This window comes from Diabrotica virgifera, chromosome 1 (assembly GCF_917563875.1).
Source record: "Diabrotica virgifera virgifera chromosome 1, PGI_DIABVI_V3a".
NCBI classification, from domain to species: Eukaryota; Metazoa; Arthropoda; class Insecta; order Coleoptera; family Chrysomelidae; genus Diabrotica; species Diabrotica virgifera.
In genome coordinates, this window is record NC_065443.1 from 165889473 (window position 1) to 165916495 (window position 27023).

Genomic DNA, 27023 nt, shown 5'->3' on the forward strand with positions numbered 1-27023 from the left:
GTCTCAGAAAACTAAAACCATAATAATCAGTAAAGAACCAATCAGATGTAAAATAGAAATTGATGGTATCAGTAATGAACAAGTAATGGAAGTAAAATACGTTGGAGTTACATTGTCAAGTTACGGAGACCTGGACAAAGAAGTGAGAAATCAAGTACAAAACGCAAATAGACTGACAGGATGCCTTAATAACACTATATGGTGAAACCGACATGTTAACACTGAGATGAAGGCAAGAATTTATAAAGCCAGTGTAAGACCAATAATGACATATGCATCAGAAACAAGACCCGATATAGCCACAACACAAAAACTACCAGAAACGGTAGAGATGAGAGTACTGAGAAGAATTACAGAAAATATGCTGAGAGATCGAAAGAGGAGTGAAGACATTGTAACGTACAGTGTATAAACTAATGGGCCCTAAATATAAAAAAAATAATGGAATAGTCCCATAACCATAATGGGGGAGACACGTGTGGTCAAAATAGCAAGAGATAAATCACCAATCGGTAGAAGAAGTATTGGCCGACCGCGCAAAAAATGGAGTGACAACCTTCCATAGAGGTATCAATCCGCCAATGAACAAGCAGATTGCTTATAAAGACGAAGAAGAAGAAGATGAATTTTTATTTCAAAATTTTTTCATTCTTTAATGCACTATAGGTAGGTTAACATTATATGCACTTTTTTAGGTAGGTAGGTACTAGTAAAGAGTTCATCGACATAAAGACTAACTTTCTAGGTTATTTAAGAATGTCACGAGGGACAACTTTTTTATGGTTAGAAAATATTCGCTGTATTCTCGCTGCAATCCCGAACTTACCCAGATAGAGAACGCCTGCGCATTACAAAATTGGACGTTCAATAAGGTCGAATTTTTCCCTCTGAACGCCTAATGCGCAGGCGATCTCCCTCTGGGTAGATACGTTCGAGGCATGCAGCGCGAATACAGCTGTTAAACTCGATCATGTTCCTTTGATCCGTAAAAATCATCAATCATCATAATTATTATGTACATTTTACGTTTGATATGAAGATAATAAGTGGAAAACACAATGAAAATGTAACAGAAATGCTGAGACTGTTAAAAACAACATTATTCAACAGATTTAGAAAACACAAAATCCAATTGCAGAACTGTAGCCATTCCAGAATTCCCGAAACCTGTACCAGCTTGTACAGGTATCATCTGTTTTGAAGTTACGTGGTAGTACCCAAAAAGTGCATGCTGCCTGCGATCTAGTGCCTTGCACTCGTGCTGTGGTCGACTACTTCACGTTCTCTCCCATAGGGTTTGTAGTTTAGATCTTTATAAGACACCCTCATTGCATGTAGATCTCCTTTGATTGGTGCATGTCTAGGTAGAAAATCTGTTAATATGATTCTGTCTGATTTATGTTTGTTTTCCGTAGTACTTCAGCTCTATGAGCGGGTGTCTATCCAATATTTTTTTTCTTATTCTTGACCGAAATATTTTGTAGCTGATCCTCTTCTAGCAAGTCCATTAGCTCTTTCGTTGCCTTGTATTCTTCGAAGACTTGACACCTACTGTTATGTTCCACTAGTCTATCGCATTCTTCTCTGAATAGACTAGCGACTTCCTTAAGACTCCTGAGAATTCCCATAGCCCCTTGACTATCTGTGCATATATTGATCCTTCCTATTCTTGTAGTACCGTCTCCTATAGAAAGTTGGCTACCATCACAGCAACCTTAACTTTGTTGGCTGCAGCTCTGAACAATTGTATTGAACTGCACCCGTACCACTCCCTTAAATTTCGCAACCAGGAAATCCTCCTACATCCCACATCCTTTTGTGCATTATTTTTAAAAATACTTTCAATGGGTGGCTCATCATTGCTATAGTTCTGTGATCTGAACACTCTCTAGCGTTATTCGTCCTTGGGATTGTGACAAAAGTAGAGGAGAGCCATTTCTTTGGTATAATGCCTGTTCTATAAATTGTGTTAAAAAGGTTCATCATAAGTTTCGTCTATAAGTTTCAACAATTCTACAGGAATTTCATCTGGCCCTGCAGCTGTATCCCTTTAGTGTTCCTTATAGCATATTCTATCTCGCTGTTTAGGATTTCAGGATATATTGATAATGATTAGGATATATTGATCCACGTAAGTTTAAAACTCCGTATGTTATTTTTTCTTGAATAATGCAAGATTATTGAATACATTCACTGTACGTTCTGCACCCGATCCTTCTGTAGTTTTAGACCAATCTGGATACCATGTGTTATGATTTACAAGCTTTTCAAGGAATTGTCTTCGAACGCTGATATGACAACCTTTTGAAATTTAGGTACAGCATTTACCTTATCGGTCGTTTAACCCTGCCTAATTAATATTCCAGATCCGCTTGATCTGCTTCCCATTCGGATTTATGAGGGTTACAATAAGTGTCCTTGATAGACTCATTATCTCTTATTTCAAAACAGATGTGCCGATTTTTATTGTATTAATTTTGGATTTTTTTGTAAGAATCAAAGTCAAATATGGTTAGATGAATGAACCCATAGATGTCGCAGACAATATCTTTACTTCACACACATAGTCCGAAAGAGACACATCATCTGATACATGCCTCTTTTAATAGCTCTAGGTACATTAGTCGTGGCCACTGTTATATCAATTATTTCATTTCGTTTTGTAGTTTAGAAAAGTTGGTTTGTTTCCTATATTTAATATATCTAAATCATATTCCATAACAAACTGGAGTAATAGCTTATTTCCTTCATTGGTGTTTATGCAGCTCTAGGTCATGTGGTGCTCATTCGCATCACGTTTAATGAGCAGTTGCAGCCAATTTATCCTGCAATGGCTCTCTATCTGTTCCTTGGTGTAGGTCATTCCATGTGTAGGATCTTCCATCATACTCCTTTCCTCTGTGACCTTTTACTTCACCGTCGTTAAATCCCTGAAACAGAAATTCATCAATGGCAGCATTGATTGATATCTTATTTGGCGCAGGTAAGATCAGACCTAGATCGAACAATCTCATTGCCACAATAAGTTCTAAAGATGCTGCCTTAGTGTGCTGGAGTTTCGTCTGTAGAACTCTGATGTAGTTATTGATGGTCTTAAAGGATAAAGTTTATAATACGCCTTAAAGTGAGCAGACTTCAATACCTTTGTAAGAAACCTAGTTGATCAAAAAGATTTGTCTAGCCTCCACGATCATCCGATTTTTTAAAATTTATCTTTCATTGTAAGGTCTAGATTTTTTAGGCGGTTCCTGATTACTGCTTCCCCAGTCTCTTTATTGGAGACGCGGCTAAGGATCAGTGAATATCTAGGCGTATCGTATGACTATGCTATAGTCGTCTGCTCCCTCCAACAGGCCTTTCTTACCCCTCATCACACCCACAGTCCATTTCTGGGTGTACGCGTTAGCACACTTTACCTACAGGTTACTTCCACTCTAGTAGATTCTGACTTCCACTAGAAGTCTCATTTATTGCTTGTAATGTAAATAGGAGGTTAGACAAAAGAAGTAGAGGAAGACCCCTACTCCTTGGACTGACGATCTCAAGAAAATGTCAAGAAATTGGATGCAAAGTGCTCAAAATAGAGCACAATGGACAAAATGACTGTCGGGTCAAAAGGACGGCTGGCCTATGTCCAGCAGTGGACGCAAAGGGCTGGATGATGATGAAATAGGAATGTCGGTAATGAATTTTTTTGAACAATAATTTGGAAGGTATGCTGTAGGCATGTAGTAAATGTTGTTAGGTGTGTGTGCATTATGGATGTAATTATTTCTAAAATAATAAGAAGGTTATGGGTTTTACGGTATTTTATTAAGAGCACACAGTAGCGATCAACAGGTAGCAACAAACGCGGTCCAGGATTGCGAAAGTTCTGCGAACTTTCAAAAGTGAGGCAACAGTGCGTCGGTAATTCGACACTGACAGTGACGTTTATACCACGGTACACGTAAAGACAGTATGCAGAGGCGCATCTCTCTCGCTGTTGTGACGTCACGCGCGAGGAGAATGCTTTGTAAATGCATATCATTTTTAGGAGATACGTTCCAGTTTTATCGAATTTAAAATGATAGCGTCTGTTTTTTTGATTAAAAATGATTATTTATAAGAGAAAATAGTTTTATGTACTATTATTATTCCTAGGGATGTTTGTCCACCTAAACGTTGTTCATTAAAAATGTATTTGAAAATTATTTTCGAAGAAATACGTCCAAAAATAATAAGCCATGATTATTAATTCAAAAATACTATAAATTCTTTTTTGTAGTATTGTCTTAATAACCTGATGAAATGTTTTCTCTTTTAAATTGCCAGCTTATTAAAAAATATTTTCAAGAAAAGAAAACATCCATGTTATAAATAATACTATTAGCTATATCGTCCTACCAAAAAAAGGAAAGAAAAAATGCAGACATTTTATAGAATACAGTGAAACCCCGATAAGTGGGCCTCTGATAACCCGGAAGTCCGGAGTTCGGCTAACCCGGACCAAGAGAACAAAAAAAAAATAAAATACTATTATATTTTAAAATTGGTTAATTTTGACATTTTCTTCTCTAGGCTCCTTTGAGCATTTTTAAACTAATTTTTCTATTTAACTCTCGTAGCCTAATATAACTTCGAGTTTTAGCGAAGTAAAGGAGAAGGCACTGATGTAGTTGTTATTTGTGACATTGTTTTATCAGCTAATTTGTGAAAAATGTTCTCCTCTTTAGATAAAGAGTTACCATGCATCTTATGGAACTCCGTCTCACTAACGAATGAAGAAAGTGTATTTTTTTGTCTTTCTTAATGGCGGTACAGACTCCATTTTTTCAATATTTTATTTATTTATAGAGTAATTTCCACATACTAACATATTTCTGAAATTGGGCTCTGTACCGCCATTCTTTATTATATTACGAATATGTGTGCCAAATATCTCGACAAAATATTCAAGGGCCTCAATCTTGGAACGCGTTTGTTGCTACCTGTTGCTCGCTACTGTTTGCTCTTAATAATTTTGCTTAGCCAATAAGTGGATACTTGCTGACGTGTTTATTGACATATTTGATACATTTCCTCTAGAAAAACTATGAATTTGAAAGTATCTGTTTCAATCAATATTTTGCTCCCCTTGTCAATAAATTTTTTTCATATACTTATTTAACATTCAACTCAAAAATTTTTATACTTTATTATGGATTTACAAGTTATACATATACAGAGAAGTTCTGGTGGATTTTTTTGTGAATTAGGATAAACTTTTACCGCATTACTATAAAACTGTTTCGAATAAGCCATATATACCATTGGAGTATTAAAGACTAAGATTAAAAATATACAATGGATTTTATATAAAGAATATTTGAAGTAAGATATGCTTAAACTTACAAGACATATTTAATTTCAGATTCGATGTGAATTCACCCTATTTCTTCACTCCAGCGATACGTTCGAGAATTGTTCAGTTTATATTAGATAGAAAGAGGTACAGTGATAATAACAATGATTTTGACTTTGGTCTGGAAAGACTGTTAAACGAGAAAGTTTATTCAGCAGGGTATCCGTTACATGATGTAAGTTTTCAATGATCATTTATTGTATCATTATTATAGAGTATGTATGTACTTGATTTCTCTGGATTCGTAAATACTGATAAGTACAGATCATCCCAAACCCTTTTTTCAGTGCATCATATATTATCGAATTCTCTCTAACGCATTACAGTTTGAAGTGACAGAGAAAAACTTACCTAACCTAACCTATGCATTGAACTTGGAAAATTATGTATTCCTTGACGTGTATTTGCATATTAAAACGACTAATATTTAGATATAGATGTATAATTGGTTGGCGATTACAATACTCTAAATAGATAAACAATCAATTATGCGAATAAAGATAATTTGACACAAAAGTAATCGATTGTGACAATATTTTCACAAAATCATATTATGGTCTTCTTCTTCTTAACTCACGCGAGACTCGTTAATCTCTGGCACTTGGTCATAAGACCTTTGTACCAAACCCTGTTCTTCTCCTTAAACTCTAAGTCCTGTGGCCTCAACAAAGGCCAACAGTTTTCTTATTGGTAGTTTTAGGATCTCTTCTGGTTCAAACTTTATTTGACCGGTGAAGTCCTGCCTTACATCACCTAGCACACTGCAATGGCATAGTATGTCTTCTTCCATTTCGCACTTTCTGCACCTTACCTAGTTTGTATAGGGGATTTCTTAAACGGCAATGTCCAGTCGTTTTGATCTCTCGTTTATTGAGGTTCATCAAACTGTTTGAGAGTTTTTTTTTTTCAATATTCTTGATTATTTTTTTAGTCTGGGTTTGCCCTTGAGTGGTTCTCCATTTATTTTAATGATTCTTTATCAGCTATTTCTGAACTTCGTTTTTCGTAGCATCTTTAGTGATGCCACAGAAAGTTTCTGTGCCTTCAAAAGTTTCTCTCGAGCCTTGTTTCACTAACATATCTGCTCGTTCGTTCCCATGCACCCCTTCATGACCCGGCACCCACATTAAAGACACTTTATTGTCATTTGTCAGGTTATTGAGAAGATCTTTGCAGTTTCTCATCAGTTTTGATTTGGTGAGAGGGTTCTTTACAGCCAGAATAGCCGATTGGCTATGTGTGTAAATGTTGATTCTCTTAGCTTTAGGGTCCTTATCAATGATTTCATCAATGCAGGCCACCAAAGCAAAAACTTCAGCCTGGAACACCGTTGTACCTGGGCTGTAAGATTTATTATAGTTACGTGTTTGCACAAAGACTCCTGACCCAATACCATGGCTAGTTTTAGATCCATCAGTAAACCATATTAAGTCCCCATGTGAGCGGCCGTGGAGTAACGGCATAAACGCTGGCCTCATACGCCAGTAGACGTGGGTTCGAGCCCTGCCAAAGACAAACCATTTTCATTTCCAATAATGACACGAGCCGTCTCACCGTGCCTCGGAGAGCACGTAAAGCCGTCCGTCCCCCTGGGCTAGTGTACATCGGCACTAGTTACTTAAAACAGGGTTAAAGATGTAAATGGCGCCGGAACTATCCGAAAGGATCTCCCCGGCAAAAATGCCATACGATATTATTATTATTATTAAGACCCCATTAATATTTGGCACTTTTTGTTCTCTAGATGGTATAATTGTGTTAATCTTCTCAGTGAAGATTAGTTCTGGTGTCATCATATCTGAGTTCATCATAAAGATGGATTCCTCAGTATAGTCCCAGTAGTGTTTGTGTGGCTATTCAATACATAATTCGGCCTCCAAGTATTGTTTACTTTGAGTCTCAGTTTGAGTCTCAGGATGGTCATAAAGGCTACCACCGAAATATATAATTCTAGCGGAGGGACACCTGGGATAGCCTCTAATGAAGCCGTTCCTGTACTATTCAAGGCTCCTGTTATATTTAGAAGCGCTTGTCTTTGTAGGGTGGTGAGAGTGGTCACACAAGATTGCAAAGCCGTCTTTCTCACCAGAATACTGACCCATAAGTGACTGTCGGTCGTATCACTGATGTGTATAACCAACAGATCACCTTTGGTTTCAATCTCCAGGTTTTACCTGCAACTCGTCTGCAGTTCCAAATCATATGGTAAAATGGCAATTGTAATTTCTAGGTTAGTATTGTTCAGCGTCGTAAATATAAATATTTTGTCATTGATATATTCGGACAATGTATATACTCTGGGCTAATTAGCAAAATTCATGGAAAAGTTATTTACCAGCAATTTTATAATTATAAGATCCTCCATATTAATAATATAGGTATGCAAAGTCCGCAGATAGTGTGCTACAATTATTGCTCTATAACTCCGAAGATTTTAAATTTACAACAAAAACATCCAAATAAAAATTCACCGCAATTAAATTCTGCATAGAGATGTGTTTTTCACGATTTGCTTCGACGAAAATTTTCCTCGGAAAATGCGGGTTTTCCTAACAAAAACTCTAATTTTCAAATAAAGTTTTAGGTAAGTAATTATTAAGGCTATGGGTACATAATTCGCAAATATTTTACGGCTATCCCTACTTTTTCTGTCTTTACACGGCAAATTACGTGTAGTAAAATTCTCACTGGTATGGAAACTGCAGATGTAATATTATGTTGACAGTGACATTGTCATTAGAAAGATAGAGATGGCTATTTCGGTTTCGTTCAGTTTTTAAATGTTCTTGGATAACCTTTACTTGTATAAATGATAGGATTATTTTTTCACTAATTATAAATTCAGTGATTACCATTATTTATATACTATACAAATAGTCGAAAAGGAAAAAAGTTGTAAAGATATTTTAATAATGTCCTGTTACCATGGAAAGCTTAGATAAGGTTTGAACATGTGAAGAACTGCGTTGTATAAATGTAGTATTACTCAATTAATTTATAAAGACTTTATTTATTCCTTTATTTGCGCAAATTAAAGTATGGGACGTTGTTACAAGAAATGTGTTACTGAAAAGCGAAGAAATGGACGGTTAGCTCAATTGAAGTAAGTACTTTTTTACATAAATCAAATTAATTACTTTTGTATTTTTCAAATTAATTTTAAATTTAGAGTGAAAATAATATGATCTATAAAATCTATCGGTAAACCAATAATTTTCACATTAAATTTTATTGTCGTTTAAAGGAGTAAACTAAATATGTTGGATTGTTCACATCAAATGATGACATCAAATGATTTATTACTATGATCACTACAAAGCGTAGCGCCAGCCGTGTCTGCATTACACCAATAGTGATGGAATTAGTTTTCCATGTGCTTGTGATTTGTGAATTCACATTTTTGCGTACCAAATTATTAGAATTGTACATGAGTAAAAATGAGAGACTCAGATCCGAAGCGACAAAATAGTTACGCGAGGATAAAAATGAACAATTGTTATTTGTTAATCTTCTTCACAATTATTAAATTTTATTTGATAAAAGAATAACCCCAAAAATTAAGAATCTTTTTCTTAGTTTGTAAATTTTTCTATGACACACAATCATAAATGCTGCCATATTTTTTTTTTTTTTTTGGGAGGTGGGAATCTTCTTAAGACCCTCTGGGAAGGTGTCCCAGGTGTGTCGGATTCAGCCCGTCCTATCTCTATCTTGCCGGGCCGCCTACCGACTAAACCCACCTCCTCTTTCTCCAGCCGGCGGGTCCGGAACCGCTCTTAGCGAGCATATCTGACCCGTCGACCTTACTCATAGCTCCCCTCCGGCACTCCCAGCATGTATTCCACGGATTAGCCGGCCGCCTGGCCGCCCCCCGCCCCCGCGCGCCGCACCAGACCGGTCGCCGCGCGCGGGGTAGTGGGGCAGCCAGGACGCCACCCAAACCAAGATGGAACCAACCAAAGAATGCCAGTTGACAGTTACGAGCAACTCCAATCATTCATGCTTTCATCTATGCACGCCTTCTCATCCACCCATTCAGTCACTCACTCTAATATTAAGATGGGACAGTCTGTGTAGGTCGGATGTAAAAGGTCCTTCCCCACTGACTGCCCCACAACGATACGAACAAATATAACATAAGAAAAGGAAACAAGAATAAAAGAGATGAGGGAGAAAAAGAGAAAATAAAAGAAAGAGAAACAGAGAATAGAAAGAAAAGATAGAGAACATGAACAGGAAAAAGTAGAAAGTGAAAATAAAAGAACGGTAAGAGTTAAAGATAAAATTAAATAGATTAATTAATAAAATCCGATAAAATAATAAATAACAGATAAAATCAGCTAAAAAGTAAAATAGATAAAATTAAATAGGCAGTCAGCGTGGTTAGGGTGTATAGGGTCCTCCCCCCGCTGACTACCAACCACAACACAAACGATTTTTTTTGTAAATAAATAATATGATATGTAATATGGGTCATCCCGCCTGTAGTCGTCTCTCTTTTTCTTCTTTGTGCTTCATGGTTTTTGTGACAAAAGCAATGAACAAGTCGAAGTCCCTCCTGCTTCCGATAATTCTATCCATGAGCTCTTGTGGCTCACCTAGAGGAGACCCCAGATCCAGCTGCAGCTCAGTTCGCCCCGCACGATATGCAGGGCACACGAATACGACATGCCGCGCATCATCCACCACCCCACACTCAGGACATAGATCATCCACCGTTTTCCTTATACGGAAGGTGTAGTTCCTGAACGATCCATGTCCCGTCAAGAACTGTGTGAAGTAGTAGTTGACGCGACGATGTCGGCACTCGCACCACTTCACTACATCCGGAATCAGACATCTCGTCCAGGCAGCCTTTCCGACTTCAGTTGCCCATTCCCTCTGCCACATCTCCAAGCTCCTCTTTCTTTCTTGTGTCCCTGAACCAATTGCCCCGTTGCCCCTCTGATGCATTCGGACCCTTTCTCTGGCCAGGATGTGCACCGGCACAGACCCAGCCACCACTTGTAAGGCAATGGTTGAAACGGTTCTGTACGCGCTGCATACCCTGATCAGAGGTTTCCTCTGTGCTCTAAAAAGCATGTCTCTGTATTTGGCCATCTCTAGTACCTCGTGCCACACTGGGGCCCCGTATAGTAAGATGGACATGATTGATTGTAACATTACTACTCGTTTTTGTGATCCAGGACCCCCTATATTTGGCATTAATTTGTTTAGTGTGGAGGTCCTTTCTTCCGCCTTCCGACATGCCTCTTCTATGTGTGGTCCGAATTTTATTTTGTCATCAAAAGTTATTCCTAAGTATTTAACTCAGAGTCTTTGTACTGGAATAATATATTTTCTCTATATCTCGGTCCCCTCAAGATTATCGCTTCCGTTTTCTCTACTGCTAGTTTTAGATCATTTTCTTCTATCCATTCCGCGGTTCTTTTTATTGCTCGGTTTACTTTTTCTATTATGCCCCAATCATTTTCGACTAGTAAGGCCAGGTCGTCCGCGTATGCAATCGCCCTTACTCCTCTCTCCGTGCTTACTTCTAGTACCCCGTTATATAATATATTCCATAGTGAGGGTCCCAGGACTGACCCCTGGGGTACACCCGCGGTCATTTCCATCTTCTTTTTCTTGGATATACATACGGTTCTTTCAGATAGGTAGTCTGTTGGACACATACTCCGGAGCCCCACTCTCGACTATTCTGTCTATAATGAGGCCCCAGTTTGCCGAGTTGAAAGCGTTTTTAATGTCCAACAGAACAAGGACCACCCACTTTTTTTTGCTTACTCTAGTCGTGTCCCTTATCCAGGCCGCGGCATCGACTGCCGATCGGCCTTAGGCCGCGGCATCGACTGCCGATCGGCCTTTTCTAAATCCATATTGCTGGTTTGATAGCACTCTCTCATCTTCCAACACGCCTTCCAGCCTCTTCTTGATAAGCGCCTCATAGAACTTACCAAGGCAGTCTAGGAGGCATATTGGCCGATAAGAGGATGCCGAATCGGGGGGTTTCCCAGGTTTTAGGAGCAGAACTAGGTTCGCTTCCTTTAGGTCTTTGGGAAACTCTTGTTTCTGCAGTAGGTCGTTGCATATTCTTCTGATCAAACCTGGTTTCTCCGTTGCTACTATCTTGATTGCCTCTGGTGGCAGCCCGTCAGGGCCGGGAGCTTTCCCTGTCTTCATCTCTTGGCCAGCGGTTTTTATTTCCTCTTCTGTAAACTCCTCCACCATATTTGGAAATATTTTTATAAAATTCTGGATGTCTTTGGCTGGGAAGAGGAGTTCAGCCGATTCCATCCGCTGGTCCTCATCCAATTTATATGGGGCGTTTTCCTTTTTTTCCTGTTTTATTTTTTTATTTAATTCTTTCTTTAATTCCTTGTATATTTCTTTGAGCTCGAGGCTGCCCTGGCTTCTCGTATAATTCCTGCGAGCTCTGAGGCATCTCTCCCGTAGACCTTCAATCTCATCCGTCCACCAATAGGGGGATTTTTTATCATTCTTTTTCTTCACGGTGGCCAACTTTGCTGCATCTTTTAGTGCTCTTTTTAGTTGGCCAAGGTCAGAAATCTCTTCCTCGTTGATCTTTCTGACCTCCGATAGGTACGTGGTTTTGTTAAAATAGATGTCAGTGTGTCCTATCGACCGTCTTATTCCCCCCTTCACCTTAATTTCGTACCTAATGTATCGGTGGTGGGTAAACAGCTGGTCGTCGAGTTCCCCCCCCTTTTTTTTGCTGCCATATTGTAATAAAAAAATACCTACGCCGACGATCTACACCCACCAACTTCACTTAAACTGAAGCAAAATACTACTAAACAAGCACATACTTCAAAAGCGTAGTACATTCTTCTATGTAGGCTGGTATATAGTAGCAAACACTACGGAGAAAAGCAAATATGCTTTTTAAGTGTAGTGAAATCTTCAAAAATGTAGTACGTACTTGAAGCATTAGCATTTACTACATTTTATGCCACCATGGGCACTTTACTTTATAGCTAAACTGGTACCTATTTACGGTTATCGGAACAAACTCTTATAAAATAATACTTTTATTTGAACTTTAATGACTTGAAATACTTGGATTTTCCATAAATAATATATAAACAATAAATAACTTTTTGTTAATTGTACGCCTTAAATCAATTATTTTTCAAATACACTATCAATACTATTTAATAAACAACTCTTTGATTGATTTTATTATCATCGTAAAAGCGTTAAAAAGCAGTAGCAGAATGAACTGCTATATCAAAATAGCGGGTCGGGCACATCTCTACTTGTCACTGTCTTGAGTCTTGTCATAACATTATATTCGAATGAATGCGTTGTATGACAAGGATAGCGAATGTTCGATTTCCACGGACATGGTGTCCATTTTTTTCGAATCCTGAAAAAACTAATAAATATTTATAAAAAATTTAAACACAAACGGAAAGATTAAATTATTGTCGAGGGCCGAAAGTCCATTAGAATATATAAGAAGTTTCTTTCGAATGAGATATTTGAAATTAAAAATCACACTACATTTTCTCTTAGTTTTTCACCCCTGTAACTTATTAAAATAAACATTATAGAAGTTCTCAGGGATTTTCGGCCCTCGCTAATAACGTAATCTTTCATTCTGCGTTTAAATTTTTCAAAAATACCTATTAGTTTTCTCAGGATTCGAAAAAAATGAATCCCCATTTGAATAGCATTGCAGCCGAAAATACGTACCGATCCTCTTAATCATTAATTAAATAACTTAGTGACATCAAAGCTTTCTTGGTATAGATTGTAATTCCAGAAGCCGGTGGAAATTAAACGAATAGTTTAGCAACAATTCAATTGTTAATTAACAATTTATGGTCGCAATAAAAACCAAAATAATCATGATACATTGATCAAACTTATAAAGATTATAAAGATGAGATGCTTATTTAATATTTTATCGACAAAATATAAATTTTTCTTTTTTTTGCATAATCTTTAAATTTTGAAAAAAAAATAGTTATAATACGCTGGCTGGTCTAATTAGTAAAGTACAAAGAAAGGTTATTACCAGCAATTTTATTGCTGGAATCGAATTATAAGATCGTATATATTATTAACCCATTTAGCGCCAAAGGTGCGAAAACGCACCATTTTTTTGTAGAATTTTTTTTTGGCAATTCGTTAATTTTTTTTAAATCTTTTTATTTTTTAAGCAACCAGAAGATATAAGTGTAACTAAATTTAATTTTGTTTAATTTCCAAACTCATGCTTTCATCACAAAAATATTTTCCAAATGTCCGACATTTTCAATCCTTTGACGCAACTTTATTTTTACTGTAGTAATTTTATCGGCATAACACTTTTGTGGTCAAATAAATTAAAACATTATTTTTTTAACCTATATGTACACCAATTGTTATAAAAATACAAAAAAAAATAATTTCTGAGTCATCAAATCTCGTGTTTGAAAATAATGGTTCGATAACGAACTATTGGCGGAAGTCGACATATAATCCTGTCTGATCTGGAATAAGTTCAAGGTGATGCACAGGCAGTAATTTGTTGGGATATTTCTTTATTATGTGTAAAAACACGTATCCACTATGCTTTCACTCCGAGCTCCTGCAACTGCTCCACATAGTGGACACGTTTGGCGCTCCCGGGCTGTGCAATTTTGCGCACTCTGCCTCGGCGGTCCAATCTGGGGCGGTTTATATGTAAGGGAGCGCATACCGTATCGATTGGAGCAAATGCAGGGAGCGCGGAGCGCAAGAAGTTCGTGAACATAGTGGATGGTTGGCGCTCTCGGACGATGCAACAGTGTGCGCTCCGCCTCAACGGTCCAATAGGTGGCGGTTTATATGTAGAGGAGCGCATGCATGTAGATCGGAGCAGTTGCAGGGAGCGCGGAGCGCAAGAGGTTTGTAAACATAGTGAATGGTAGGCACTCCCGGACCGTGCAACAGTGCGCGCTCCGTCTCGGCGTTCCAATTGGTGTCGGTTTATATGTAGAGGAACGCATACCGTATCGATTGGAGCAGTTGCAGGGAGCGCGGAGTGCAAGAGGTTCGTGAACATAGTGGATGGTTGGCGCTCCCGGACCGTGCAACAGTGCGCCAAAGACCGTGCGGCAGTGCCTCGGTGGTCCAATATTACGAACATAGTGGATACGTACCTTTAGAAAGACGGGTATTCTGGTATTCAGTTTTGTTATAATCTAGGGTGGGGGAGGGGGGGGGGGCTCCATAAGGGTGGATGTGTAGTGTTGTAGACAGTAGACAATATGTCGATTCGTCGAATTTATGCAACTGGCACAGTGCAAGATACAGGATTGGAAAGTGTAAACTTCAAATATCTAAAATAATTTCTAAAAAGGATAGAGGGCCGTTCGACTTCATTTTTGACAAAGAAGCTGAAGAAGGTGTAGGCAATGTTCTAACCATATTATTTTTGTTTATGAAAACTTCCAGGTCCATTTACACTCTAAATGTTTTGAGATATTTCACAACAAATAAAATTGTGTATTTCAATTTTTATATCTCATTTCCGCCAAAGGTTCGAAAACGAACCATTTTGTTGTTGTGACACCTGCCATTATCAAAGTGTAAAAAAATTTTTTACGAATGTTTAAGTTTATTTTACTCTAGTTAATCAAATATAATAATCAAAAATTATATTTACACATTATTGCAGTATTTCTTTGCTTGGCGGTTAATGGGTTAATATAGGTATGCAAAGTCCACAGATAGTGTGCTACTTTTTTTATAAACAAAATGGCGCTGACAAATCGTATTTTTTTCAATTATTGCTCTATAACTCCGAAGATTTTTAGTTTACACCAAAAACACTCAAATAAAAATTCACCCCAATTTAATTCTACATAGAGGCAAGTTTTTCCCGATTTTCTCCGACGAAAATTTTCCTCGAAAAATGTGGGTTTTCCCAACAAAATCTCGAATTTTCAAATAATTTTTTTGGGCCAGTAATTATTTATTAATAATTATATAGCTTAGTGAAATAAAAGTTTTCTTGGTATATATTATAAATTCAGAAGCCGGTGAAAATGAAACGAATATTTTAGCAACAATTCAATTGTTAATTAAGAAATTACAGTCGCAATAACAACCAAAATAATCATGAGACATTGATCAAACTTAGAAAGATTATAAAGGTGTGATGCCTATTTAATATTTTGTCGACAAAATATAAATTTTTCATTTTTTTGCATAATCTTTAAATGTTTAAAAAAAATTGTTATAAACAAATTAATATTTCTCAGAAAGTGTTTATTATATTCTAATTTTAAAAAATACTTAAAATGCGTATTTCATAGGTCTTGAAAATGAATGCTTAAAAAAATTTTTCCAACCATTTGCAAAAAAGTTATGAAACCGCAAAGTAAATATACGATATCTCCGTTATTTATAATTTGTTTTAATTGTTTCAAAGCTTAAAAGTGAGTCTATGGTACAATCTAATTACTCACAAAGAATGTCAAAAATTAGTGCAATGGTTATATTTTAATCAAAGATTAAAAATACTTTTTTTTGTAATTTTTAGCGCAAAAGTAGGCCTGATACAGAGTCGGAGCTAAAATGTTCACTCGAAGCGACTGACACGGAGCATACATTATTTATTAAAAGTGTACGTCGCGGCCGCCGGTCGTCGCTCCGAGTGAACATTTTAGCTACAGTACTGTATTATTCTACTTTCGCGCGTGTAAATTACAAAAAAATATATTTATAATCTTTAATTAAAATATAACCATTAAACTTATAATCGATATTTTTTTGTAAATAATTAGCTTGTACTTTAAACTCACTTCTACGCTTTGAAAGAATTAAAAAAAGTTATAAACACCGTAGTAATCGTATGTTTATTTTGCTGTTTCATAACTTTTTTGCAAATGGTTGCAAAAAAGTTTTCAAGCATTCATTTTCAAGAAGTTTGAAATGTGCATTTTAGCTATTTTTTAAAATTATAATATATTAAAAACTTTCTGAGAAACTTTAATTTGTTTATAACTATTTTTTTAAAACATTTAAAGATTATGCAAAAAAATTAAAAATTTATATTTTGTCGAGCAAATATTAAATAGGCATCTCATCTTTATAAGATTTCAAAGTTTGATCAGTGTATCATAATTATTTTGGTTATTATTGCGACCGTAAATTATTAATTAACAATTGAATTGTTGCTAAAATATTCATTAAATTTTCACCAGCTTCTGAAAATATAATCTAAAAAAAGAAGGCTTTTAAGTCACCAAATTATTTAATTATTGGTAGATAATTACTTATCTAAAACTTTATTTGAAAATTAAAAATTTTGTTGGGAAAACCCGCATTTTCCAAAGAAAATTTTTGTCGGAGCAGATCGGTAAAAACACGTCTCTATGCAGAATTTAATCACGGTGAATTTTTATTTGAGTATTTTTGTCGTAAAGTTAAAATCTTCGGAGTTATAGAGAAATAATTGAAAAAAACACGATTTTCGTGCGCCATTTTGTTTATAAAAAAAGTAGCACACTATCTGAGGACTTTGCATACCTATATTATTAATATATGGGATCTTATAATTCGATTCCAGCAATAAAATTGCTGGTAAATAACTTTTTCCACCTACCTCTACCGAAAGTATACTTTTCCGGACCTGATTGTAGGGAGCAAAGTTGTACTTTTCCTCCCTAGGGAGGAAAATATTTTTCCTCCCTAGGGAGGAAAAGTAAAAGTGACGTCATGGTATTTCATTCATGAAATGTAACTTATTGACGCCTTGTACAATATCTATTTTCTATTACGTAAGTTTCTATACATTTTAAAGTTTATTTATAAAACACTCTGTATTTTGCAGAATGGTAAAAAACAGTAAATTGTTATTTTGATTTAACAATGTTTACATTATTAATTTGACTTATATTTGACAGTTGACAGTTATATTGTACGTACTTGTTAGTTTTAGTTCTAATAAATTTTGTTGGTTAGTTACATAAATAAATTTAGTAAAAATGAAAAAATGACTTGTTATTTGAGGAAGGTGGAAAAACCATATGTATAACATGGGAGTAAAGTGCCTTTTCCTCCCTTGAATGATTACTGCCCTCCGCTACGCGTCGGGCAGTAAACTTCATTCTCGGGAGGAAAAGTAGCACTTTCCTCCCTTGTTATACAAATAGCTATTCCCAAAAATGGCCTTTTCTCCGATAATCAGCCCAGACTAATAGTGAAATTTGATTTTATATTTATTTATTTTTTACATTAAAATATTAATATTTTGGAAAATATTTGTATAAATATTGGCGTTTATATAAATATAAATATTCTGACAAGTCTTAGATTTAACTAAAATGTCATGTAATAATTTGCGACTTTCTTAAAATCCTATATGACGTCAAAATTAATGACGCACTGAAAAGAGGGTTTGGGATCCACTATATGGCCAATTCTCACACTACATCTATTGCTTGCTTGATAAAAGAAATTATTATGCTGACACATTTTTTACATTGTTCTGTAGTATTTATTGCTCAATTTGTTTTTAGGGTGACTTGAAACATTCTGATTCGGCAAGAAGTTTATTATACATAGAATGGGCGGCTTTAAAAAGGTGGTACAGATACCAACCATTGGATTACGTAAAAGAGTATTTTGGTGTAAAAATAGGGTTTTACTTTGCCTGGTTGGGATTTTATACACACATGTTAATTCCCGCTGCCATTGTTGGTTTACTCTGTTTTGTATACTCCTGCGCAACATTGTACAATAACATACCAACGTAAGTAATGTCGCCTCTTAATGGTTAAGCATTAAGAATAAAACAATATATTCGTGGACAGAAACTGCACTTTATTCTAAAATATATACAAACAGTAAACAATAAGCTAGTTAAAATCTAAGGGCCGGTATTTCCAAGCGCACTTAAGCCAAAGCTTACTTTAAGCCTGAGCTTAAGCCTAGATGCCTGTATTTCCACTTCAATTTGAGGTTTAAGCTTAGGCTTAAACCCAATAATTTTAAGCTCGTGCTTGAGTTGGTTTAAGCCTTTGCTTAAAATTTGTTTTCTGTTTTTTGAGGTTATTTCTATAGATTAATCATTGTAGAGTTATTGTTAATCATTGTAGAGTAATAACGTTATTATTGGATTATTAACGATTATTAAAATTCTTACTCCTTTTGCAAGTTGTAAGCACCTGAAAATTATTTATTTCTACAATGCGTGGTATATTTATTTTACAAAAGTAAAATTACATTCCAATTTGAAATGTTAAGGAATATATCCAATAAACATCATTCAGCTTTCATTCGTCGTGGTAGTCGGACGTGCGTAGGAAAGAAGCTTGTTTTTAAAACCGGTGTTTATAAATTAGGTATATAAATAAATATTTTGTGAACTTTAAAAGTAAATTAATTACACCAAATAAAAAAGCGAAATCGAAATAAAGATATTAAAAACTTATGAGTGCAGTAAGCGGGGGCGACGCCCCCGATAAAAATGTTTTAGAGGCGCAAATGGATACAGAACATGCAACATCTTCAAGAGAGGAGCTGTTAGGATTTCAAAATCTTGTTCCGGTTACACAGATAAGTACCACAAAACTTGTTAATAATAAACTCATTATCGATAATGACTTTGCTAATGTACAAACTTCAATAACAAATACCATAAATAAAGAAGTAGGAACAAAAAGGAAGAGGAATTTCTTTACCGACAAAACGATGTAGGACCTTTTTACGCATATTTAGAAAATAATTCACCCGATTTTCAAGGCAGATTAAACGCGTTAAGGATAGGTGACATTATTATCACAAATTTTAAAGAAATTGATGAAAAAATTGTAAACATTGACGCAGTAGGGAGAAATAAAATACGTATTAAATTTAAAGATTATAAATCGGTTAACTATATCATATCTAAAAAAAATGAAGCAATATTTACAAAAAATAATTTAGACATATACATTCCTAAGTTTCTTTTAGTTAGACAGGGCGTAATAAAAGATATTTCCACAGAATTTTCAGTAGAGTATGTTAAGAACAGACTCAAAATGTACGATTTACACTGTAAATTTGAAGTCCTTCAAGTCACAAGATTAAATCGGAGGCAAGTAGATGAAAACGGTACTCAATAGATTCCGACAAAAACATGTATAGTTAGTTTTAAGTCACAAGTGCTACCAAAATATATAACAATCAACAAGGTACTAAAGTAAGTCGAACCGTATAAACAAAAGTTGTTATTATGCTTTAATTATCTTCGATTCGGACATACAGGTGGGCAGTGTAAGAGCAAGGCTAGGTGCGATAAATGTCAAGATTCCCACAACTCAAAAGAATGTAAAAAGACCGATCTCACTCCAAAATGTTTTAATTGTTCGGGAGATCATTTTACTACAGACTTAAGCGCGTGTCAAGAATTTCAGCGTCAAAAACTTATTAAAGACGCTATGTCTTCCAATAATATTAGTTATCAAGACGCCAACAAACAGTTCCCCAGAAACTCCTATGCAAAAGTAACATCCATTAATACTGAACAAACTACAAACCTCTCCTGCCTCAAAACTTTCCCTCCATTAAATCCCAATAATTATACACCCACCCAACTCCCATTAAATTCAATTAATAAAATGTCAACTAATAATATATTCTACAATAATAATTCAAATAGTACAAATTCTCGAACATTTAAAAGACAAAGACCAAATAGTCCAGATCCAACATTAATTTTGCATAATGAAATTATATCTTCCCCTAGATCTCAATTACCTACGGGAGGAATATTAGAAAGTATTAACTATAAGGGAAATATTAATAATAATCCAGTTGCATCTCCTTCAGACTTGAGCATGATAAATTCAATATTAGAATTAGTTATAAATGTAATAAAAGTAGTTATAAAAGTATAAATGTAAATAAGGAAGAACTTGAAAACTTAGTCAAATTAACTATAAATGGAAACACATCATCACATTTTTCAGACCTCAACTATCAGACAATAAATATTCTTCAATGGAACTGCCGTTCGGCAGTTTCTAATAAAAATAACTTGGAATATCTACTAGATAGGGGCAACTATTCCGTTGCACTTCTATCGGAAACATGGTTAAAGCAGAAAAATATTATAATTTTAAAGGTTTCAACAATATTCGCTGTGACCGGGACGACGGGTACGGTGGCTCTGCCATTTTATTAAAATCAGACTTAATATACAGTTCGATTGTAGCAGCGGAAGCGAATAGTTCTCTGTGTGATCGAAGTGCTAATTAATAGAGTTGTTGTTGTTTTTACCGAAAAATGGAAATAAATTCAGATGGCAGAGGAAATCCACCTGACAGAGGAAGGATTGACGATGTTGCTAGTAATATGGATTATGAAGTTAATGAAAAACAAAAACAGTCTGAGGAAATTATAAATATTAATATTAATACACAATCAAAACAGGTACCGATAACAAATCCAAAAAACTTTTTACCAGATTATCAGGTAAGCAATAAAACAAATAATAATATAGGCCAGTCCATAATGTCAGAGGTGAAAAATAAATACAGTCAAGGTGACCAAGGTCCTTATTTTGTTTTTATGCAGAATAAGGAAGGGAACATCGGCCGATTGCATCGTATCGCGACAGCTCGATTAATTTTAGGTGCAGTACCTGCAATTAGGGATAATATTGTTAATATTAATATTATAGGAAAAAATAAAATTAAAATTGAATGTAACACATATAAAAGCGCTAATATTTTAGTGTAATGTAAAAAGTTAATAGAAAGAAATTACGATTTATATATTCCAAATTTTTTTCCTCAAAAGAGTGGGGTAATTACAGGGGTAGACAAAAATATTTCAGAAAACGAATTAAAAGGTATTATTGTTCCAAGATACGGCAATTTTAAAGTAATAAACGTTAAAAGAATAAAGCGAAAAGAAAATGATCAACTGGTGGAGACGGGTACGATAGTGGTGTTTCATCAGAGGCCAAATGATTCCAAAACAAGTAATTATTGAACGAATGATATACCAAGTGGAACCTTATGTTCCAAGAGTAATACAGTGCCTTAATTGCATTAGATACGGGCACGTTACGTCACAATGTCGTGGTAAGAAAAGATGCAGCAAGTGCGGACAGGAACATGATTCAGATGTGTGCGATTTAACAGATCCCACTTGTATATTATGTTTTGGAAACCATTCAGCATTAGATCGAAACAAATGCGCTGAGTTTGAAAAACAAAAGGGTATTAAATATACAGGGTGGTTCATCTTATTCGCCTCGGTCTCTGTACGGAAAACCACTTGATATTTTAAAAAAATTTCTTCACAGAAATATACAGGGACTTTAATACTACAACCTAAAAATAATATGAATTATACAGGGTGTTCCAAAAAAGAGTGGTATATCAAAGTTATATTTTTTATTATGGAATACCCTATATCTGATGACATTATTGAATTGACCTTAAAAAATAAGCTATACTTTCGTAAGGGTTCCCTATACCTAAATACAGGGTGTTTTGATTTATTTCGATTTTTATAAAAATGTAAGGTTTTAGAAAAAAATAAATATCTAACAATCTAAGAAGCAGTAACAAATTCTTTCTTGGATCTTAATAAAAGACTATTTAGCATACGTAAACAGATGCTTATTGCAACAAAATTTCTTACAGGGTGGTCAAAATATGAGATTGTTCTATTAACAAATTCAAGCTGTAATAACTTACTTATTTTAAATGGAACACCCTGTATCTTACTGGTCTATTGCGTAGAAAATTTACTTAGCTTTCAATTTGTACTAGGGTTTCCTATACCTATCTTTCTACAGGGCGGTCAAAATATTAGATTGTTGTATTAACAAATTCAAGCTTTATAACTTACTTATTTTAAATGGAACACCCTGTATCTTACTAGTCTATCGAGTAGAAAATTTACTTAGCTTTCAATTCTTATTAGGGTTTCCTATACCTATCTCCCTTCATTTTTTAAATATTTAAAGATTTCCTAATTTGTAAGCTTTAAAAATTAGAATTATGTACATAAGTACCTATGTCGTGTTTATGTAAAACACATCACCAACACCGGCAATATACTAGACAAGATACTGTCATTAATGAAATTTTCAGTTTTATCATGTAGTCACACAGAGTGTTGTATTATTTTAGTTGATTTTGGCCTACATGTGAAATTGAATATGTAATACGTTTATTTTAAACTGCATACCCTATATTAGATGCCGTATTCTGGAAGATATTTAAATTATATTTCATTCCGTATAAGTATTTTGCATATCTTAACCCAACGGATATTAAGTAAATTTAAGAACGCCACTTTTTGTTTGAATCTTTAAATCGCAATTACAAACAATTAAATGCAATGGCTACTTTGACGAAAACGAGCCTATTGTACAAAAATATGTAAAAATGGGTATTTACAGAAAAACATGAGAATTTATATCTACAGAATAACATGTGTATTGAGAATGTTAACATGGAATTGAAGAGATTTTAAATATCTTCCATTATAAAGAATAGAATATCGAGTATGTCATTTAAAATAAGAACACTGTGTGATTAAATGATAAAAATGTGAATTTTATTAATGAAACTATCTTGACTAAGATATTTAAGTATATTGCCGGTGTTGGTGATGTGTTGTACATAACCACGACATAGGTACTTAATTCTAATTTTTAAAGCTTACAAATTAGGAAATCTTTAAATATTTAAAAAATGAAGGGAGATAGGTATAGGAAACCCTAATAAGAATTGAAAGCTAAGTAAATTTTCTACTCGATAGACTAGTAAGATACAGGGTGTTCCATTTAAAATAAGGAAGTTATTACAGCTTGAATTTGTTAATAGAACAATCTAATATTTTGACCACCCTGTAAAAAGATAGGTATAGGAAACCCTAGTACAAATTGAAAGCTAAGTAAATTTTCTACGCGATAGACTAGTAAGATACAGGGTGTTCCATTTAAAATAAGTAAGTTATTACAGCTTGAATTTGTTAATAGAACAATCTCATATTTTGACCACCCTGTAAGAACTTTTGTTGCAATAAGCATCTGTTTAAGTATGCTAAATAGTCTATTATTAAGATCCAAGAAAGAATTTGTTACTGCTTCTTAGATTCGTAGATATTTATTTTTTTCTAAAACCTTACATTTTTATAAAAATCGAAATAAATCAAAACACCCTGTATTTAGGTATATGGAACCCTTATGAAAGTATAGCTTATTTTTTAAGGTCAACTCAATAATGTCATCAGATATAAGGCATTCCATAAGAAAAAATATAACTTTGATATACCACTCTTTTTTGGAACACCCTGTATAATTCACATTATTTTTAGGTTGTAGTATTAAAGGCCCTGTATATTTCTGTGAAGACATTTTTTTTAAATATCAAGTGGTTTTCTGTACAGAGACCGAGGCGAATAAGATGAACCACCCTGTATAATGGTAAATGAAAATTTACCTTTTGAAGAAGCAAAATTAAAATACAGCAGTAGCTATAGGACAGTCCTAAATTCAACAAACACAGGAAATAGGTACACAGTGACAACCAAAAGAAAATGGAGCGAAGCAGCTCAAAATAAATCAGTTTATCCTTATGCAAAAGAACACGAAAATATACTGGACACTGCAAGCACTTCTGCTTACCCGTCGCTACCAGTTATAAACAACCCATTATATCAAAATCAAACAAAAATAGTCCAAGAAAACTCACTAACTAGTAAACAAATTACTGATAATATAGTAACAATATTTAAAAATTTCTTAGACAAAAACTTAATTCCAATAGCAAACAAACAAATTTTAGACGACATTAAAAGTAATATAGAAAAAGTTTTAAATGGCCCTAGTAAATAATAAGATTTTACAATGGAATTCACGATCAATAGTGAACAATAAAGGCCATTTTGAAAAGTACATTTTCGAAAATAAATTCTTAGCTATTCTTTTAAGTGAAACTTGGTTAAAACCGGATTCAAAGATAAGCTTTTCCCAATATAACATCTTCCGTGAAGATAGATCAGATGGTTATGCAGGAGTAGCGATATTAAGAAAAAATATCAATTTTCAGAACAATTTAAATTTTTATAAAATAAATAATGTCATGTGCGTTACAGTACAGATTAAGATGAATAATAAAAACTTAAACTTATATTCCATTTATGCAAAACCCAAACTATGTGTGTCAAAAAACGAATGGGTTAAATTTTTCAATAGTTTACACAAACCTTTTTTAATAGGGGGAGATTTCAACTGCCATAATAAAATGTGGGGGTGTGATGTCACCGATCAAGAAGGTATTTACGTTTTTGAGGCTATGGAGCAATGTGGACTTAATTTCCTAAATGATGGGTCAGAAACATTAATTCGTAGACCTATGAATTTAAATAGATCTGCTATAGACTTAACAATTTGCTCTAGGGATATTTATTACAAATTTGATTGGCACACAGAATCTTTGAGTCTGGGTTCTGATCACTACCCAATAGTAATAGAATTTAACCATAATACTGATAGTAACGTTACTAATAGTAATGCTGTCATTGACACTAATGATATATCTAGATCTAGAATTACATGGGATATTAAAAAGGCAGACTGGGTTTTCTTTACCTATCTCTTAAACAATGAAAAGAATAATAATATATCAGATGGTTCAGAGAAAGAATATTCCACATTTTGTGACTCAATAAATTTAGCTAGTAAAAGCTCTATTCCAGAGAGGAAGAGAGGGCCCAATGCAAAATTTAATAAACCATGGTGGAATGATGATTGTAGGGACGCTATAAGACAACAAAAAGAAGCTTTTTTGCAGTTTAAAAGACTATCTAATTACGATAATTACTTAAAATATCAACATGCAGAAGCTTATAAAAAAAAAAGAATTATTTTAGGCAGCAAAAGAGCTTCTTGGAAAAACTTTTGTAGTAGTTTAAATAAAAATACACCTATTAGCAAAATATGGAATGCAATCAGAAAATTAAAAAACGTTTATAATCCTCCCAATAATCCGATAGTTGAAAATGAGTGGACAGATATATTTTTTAATAAAATTGCTAGACCTTGGGTTATAGAAGGAGAAATTAATCACAGGAACCCAACGGATAATAGACATGACAATGACGAAGCAAACGAAGACAACATGTTTCTCACTGAAGCATTTAGTCTGGAAGAATTAAAGAACTGCCTAAAAAGACATAATAATTCAGCTCCAGGATTAGATGGTATACACTATAGTATGTTGTATAATTTACCCATACATAAGAAAGTTCAACTACTAAATGTAATAAACAATATCTGGATGAGTATGGATATACCCCGTGCATGGAAAGAGTACATCATAATTCCAATTCTTAAGCCACACAAATCACCAAACTGTCCGGATTCGTATAGAGCAGCGTTTCCCAAACGGTGGGTCGCGACCCGGTACTGGGCCACGAAAGCAAAATGCCGGATCGCCTCGCCTCGCCGTTTTACATGAACATCTTCTTTTACACTGCGAAGTGCGTTGGCTATCAAAAGGGAATGTTTTAAAAAAACTTTAATCGAATCAATTGAATTAAAGATTAAAGAAAGAAATTTCAGTATTCTTAGAACAACATCCACCAACGGCTAGGGATGCAATATTTCAATTTAAATAAAGTTTTCATGATGTCAATTGGTTAATCAAGGAGCGGGTTAGCACCCAGGTAACCTATATGTTTGTCATATTTTTGACTTCTTGAACAATTTAAATATGGCATTACAAGGTAGCAATGTGTTACAAGAGAAGATGGAAGCTCCAACAAAAAAACTTAATTTGATGCCACGCCTCGGGGAAGCAGGAAATTACAAAGCTAACAGAACTACAAAAAGAGTTTAATGGACGGATGCGGATGGATAATTATTGCCGGATGAGATTTCAGCGGGTTTCAAGAAATATCTGCTAGGACTGGAGGCAAATCTGAGGGAATATTTTCCCCCCATTCACAGCAACAAAGTAGGGATAAGGAATCCATTTACAATGAACCTAGAATCCGAGACAGGACTTCCGGATTTAAATGAGTCAGTAATCTAACTATCGTGTGATAGTGCATTCAAAGTCTCAAAGACATATTTGGCATAATACCACTGATATATTTTTGGCTGTCTTGCCGCCAGGAGTACAGGGTATGCAAAAAAATTAGTGGGTCATGAAGGATAAACACAAAAATAACCGGGCCACGGAAAAATAAGTTTGGGAAACGCTGGTATAAAGGCATTTCACTATCATCATGTGTGTTAAAAACAATGGAAAGAATAATTAAATGCAGACTAGAATTATGGTTAGAAAAAAATTCTAAAATACCTGCAACACAATTCGGCTTTAGAAAATCATGTTCTACGATGGAAAATTTAACGCACTTAATACTGGATATATATAACTCATTTTCCGCCAACAAGTCGGTATTTGCTACATTCATAGACATAGAAAACGCATATGACAATGTGAACCTACAACTTCTATACCACAAAATGAAGGAAATATGACTGCCAGATACACTCTGCTGGAAACTTCATCAACTTTACATCAATAGAACTCTTTATCTTCAAATCAATAACAAACTAATAGGACCCAGAGTTTCAAACATCGGGTTACCTCAAGGGAGCATCTTAAGTCCAATATTATACACTATTTAT

At 34.7% G+C, this 27023-nt stretch overlaps 1 protein-coding gene across 6 annotated transcripts in view; it reads left to right on the plus strand.

Moving 5' to 3' along the window:
- LOC114339763 (anoctamin-5) overlaps positions 1-27023 on the plus strand; it is a 202643-nt gene that overhangs the window by 97733 nt on the left and 77887 nt on the right. For all 6 annotated transcript variants that reach the window (XM_028290443.2, XM_028290441.2, XM_028290442.2 and 3 more), the window contains 2 exons: positions 5393-5558; positions 17899-18131. In XM_028290443.2, the coding sequence (XP_028146244.1) occupies positions 5393-5558; positions 17899-18131 (399 nt within the window). The remainder of the gene's footprint in view (positions 1-5392; positions 5559-17898; positions 18132-27023) is intronic.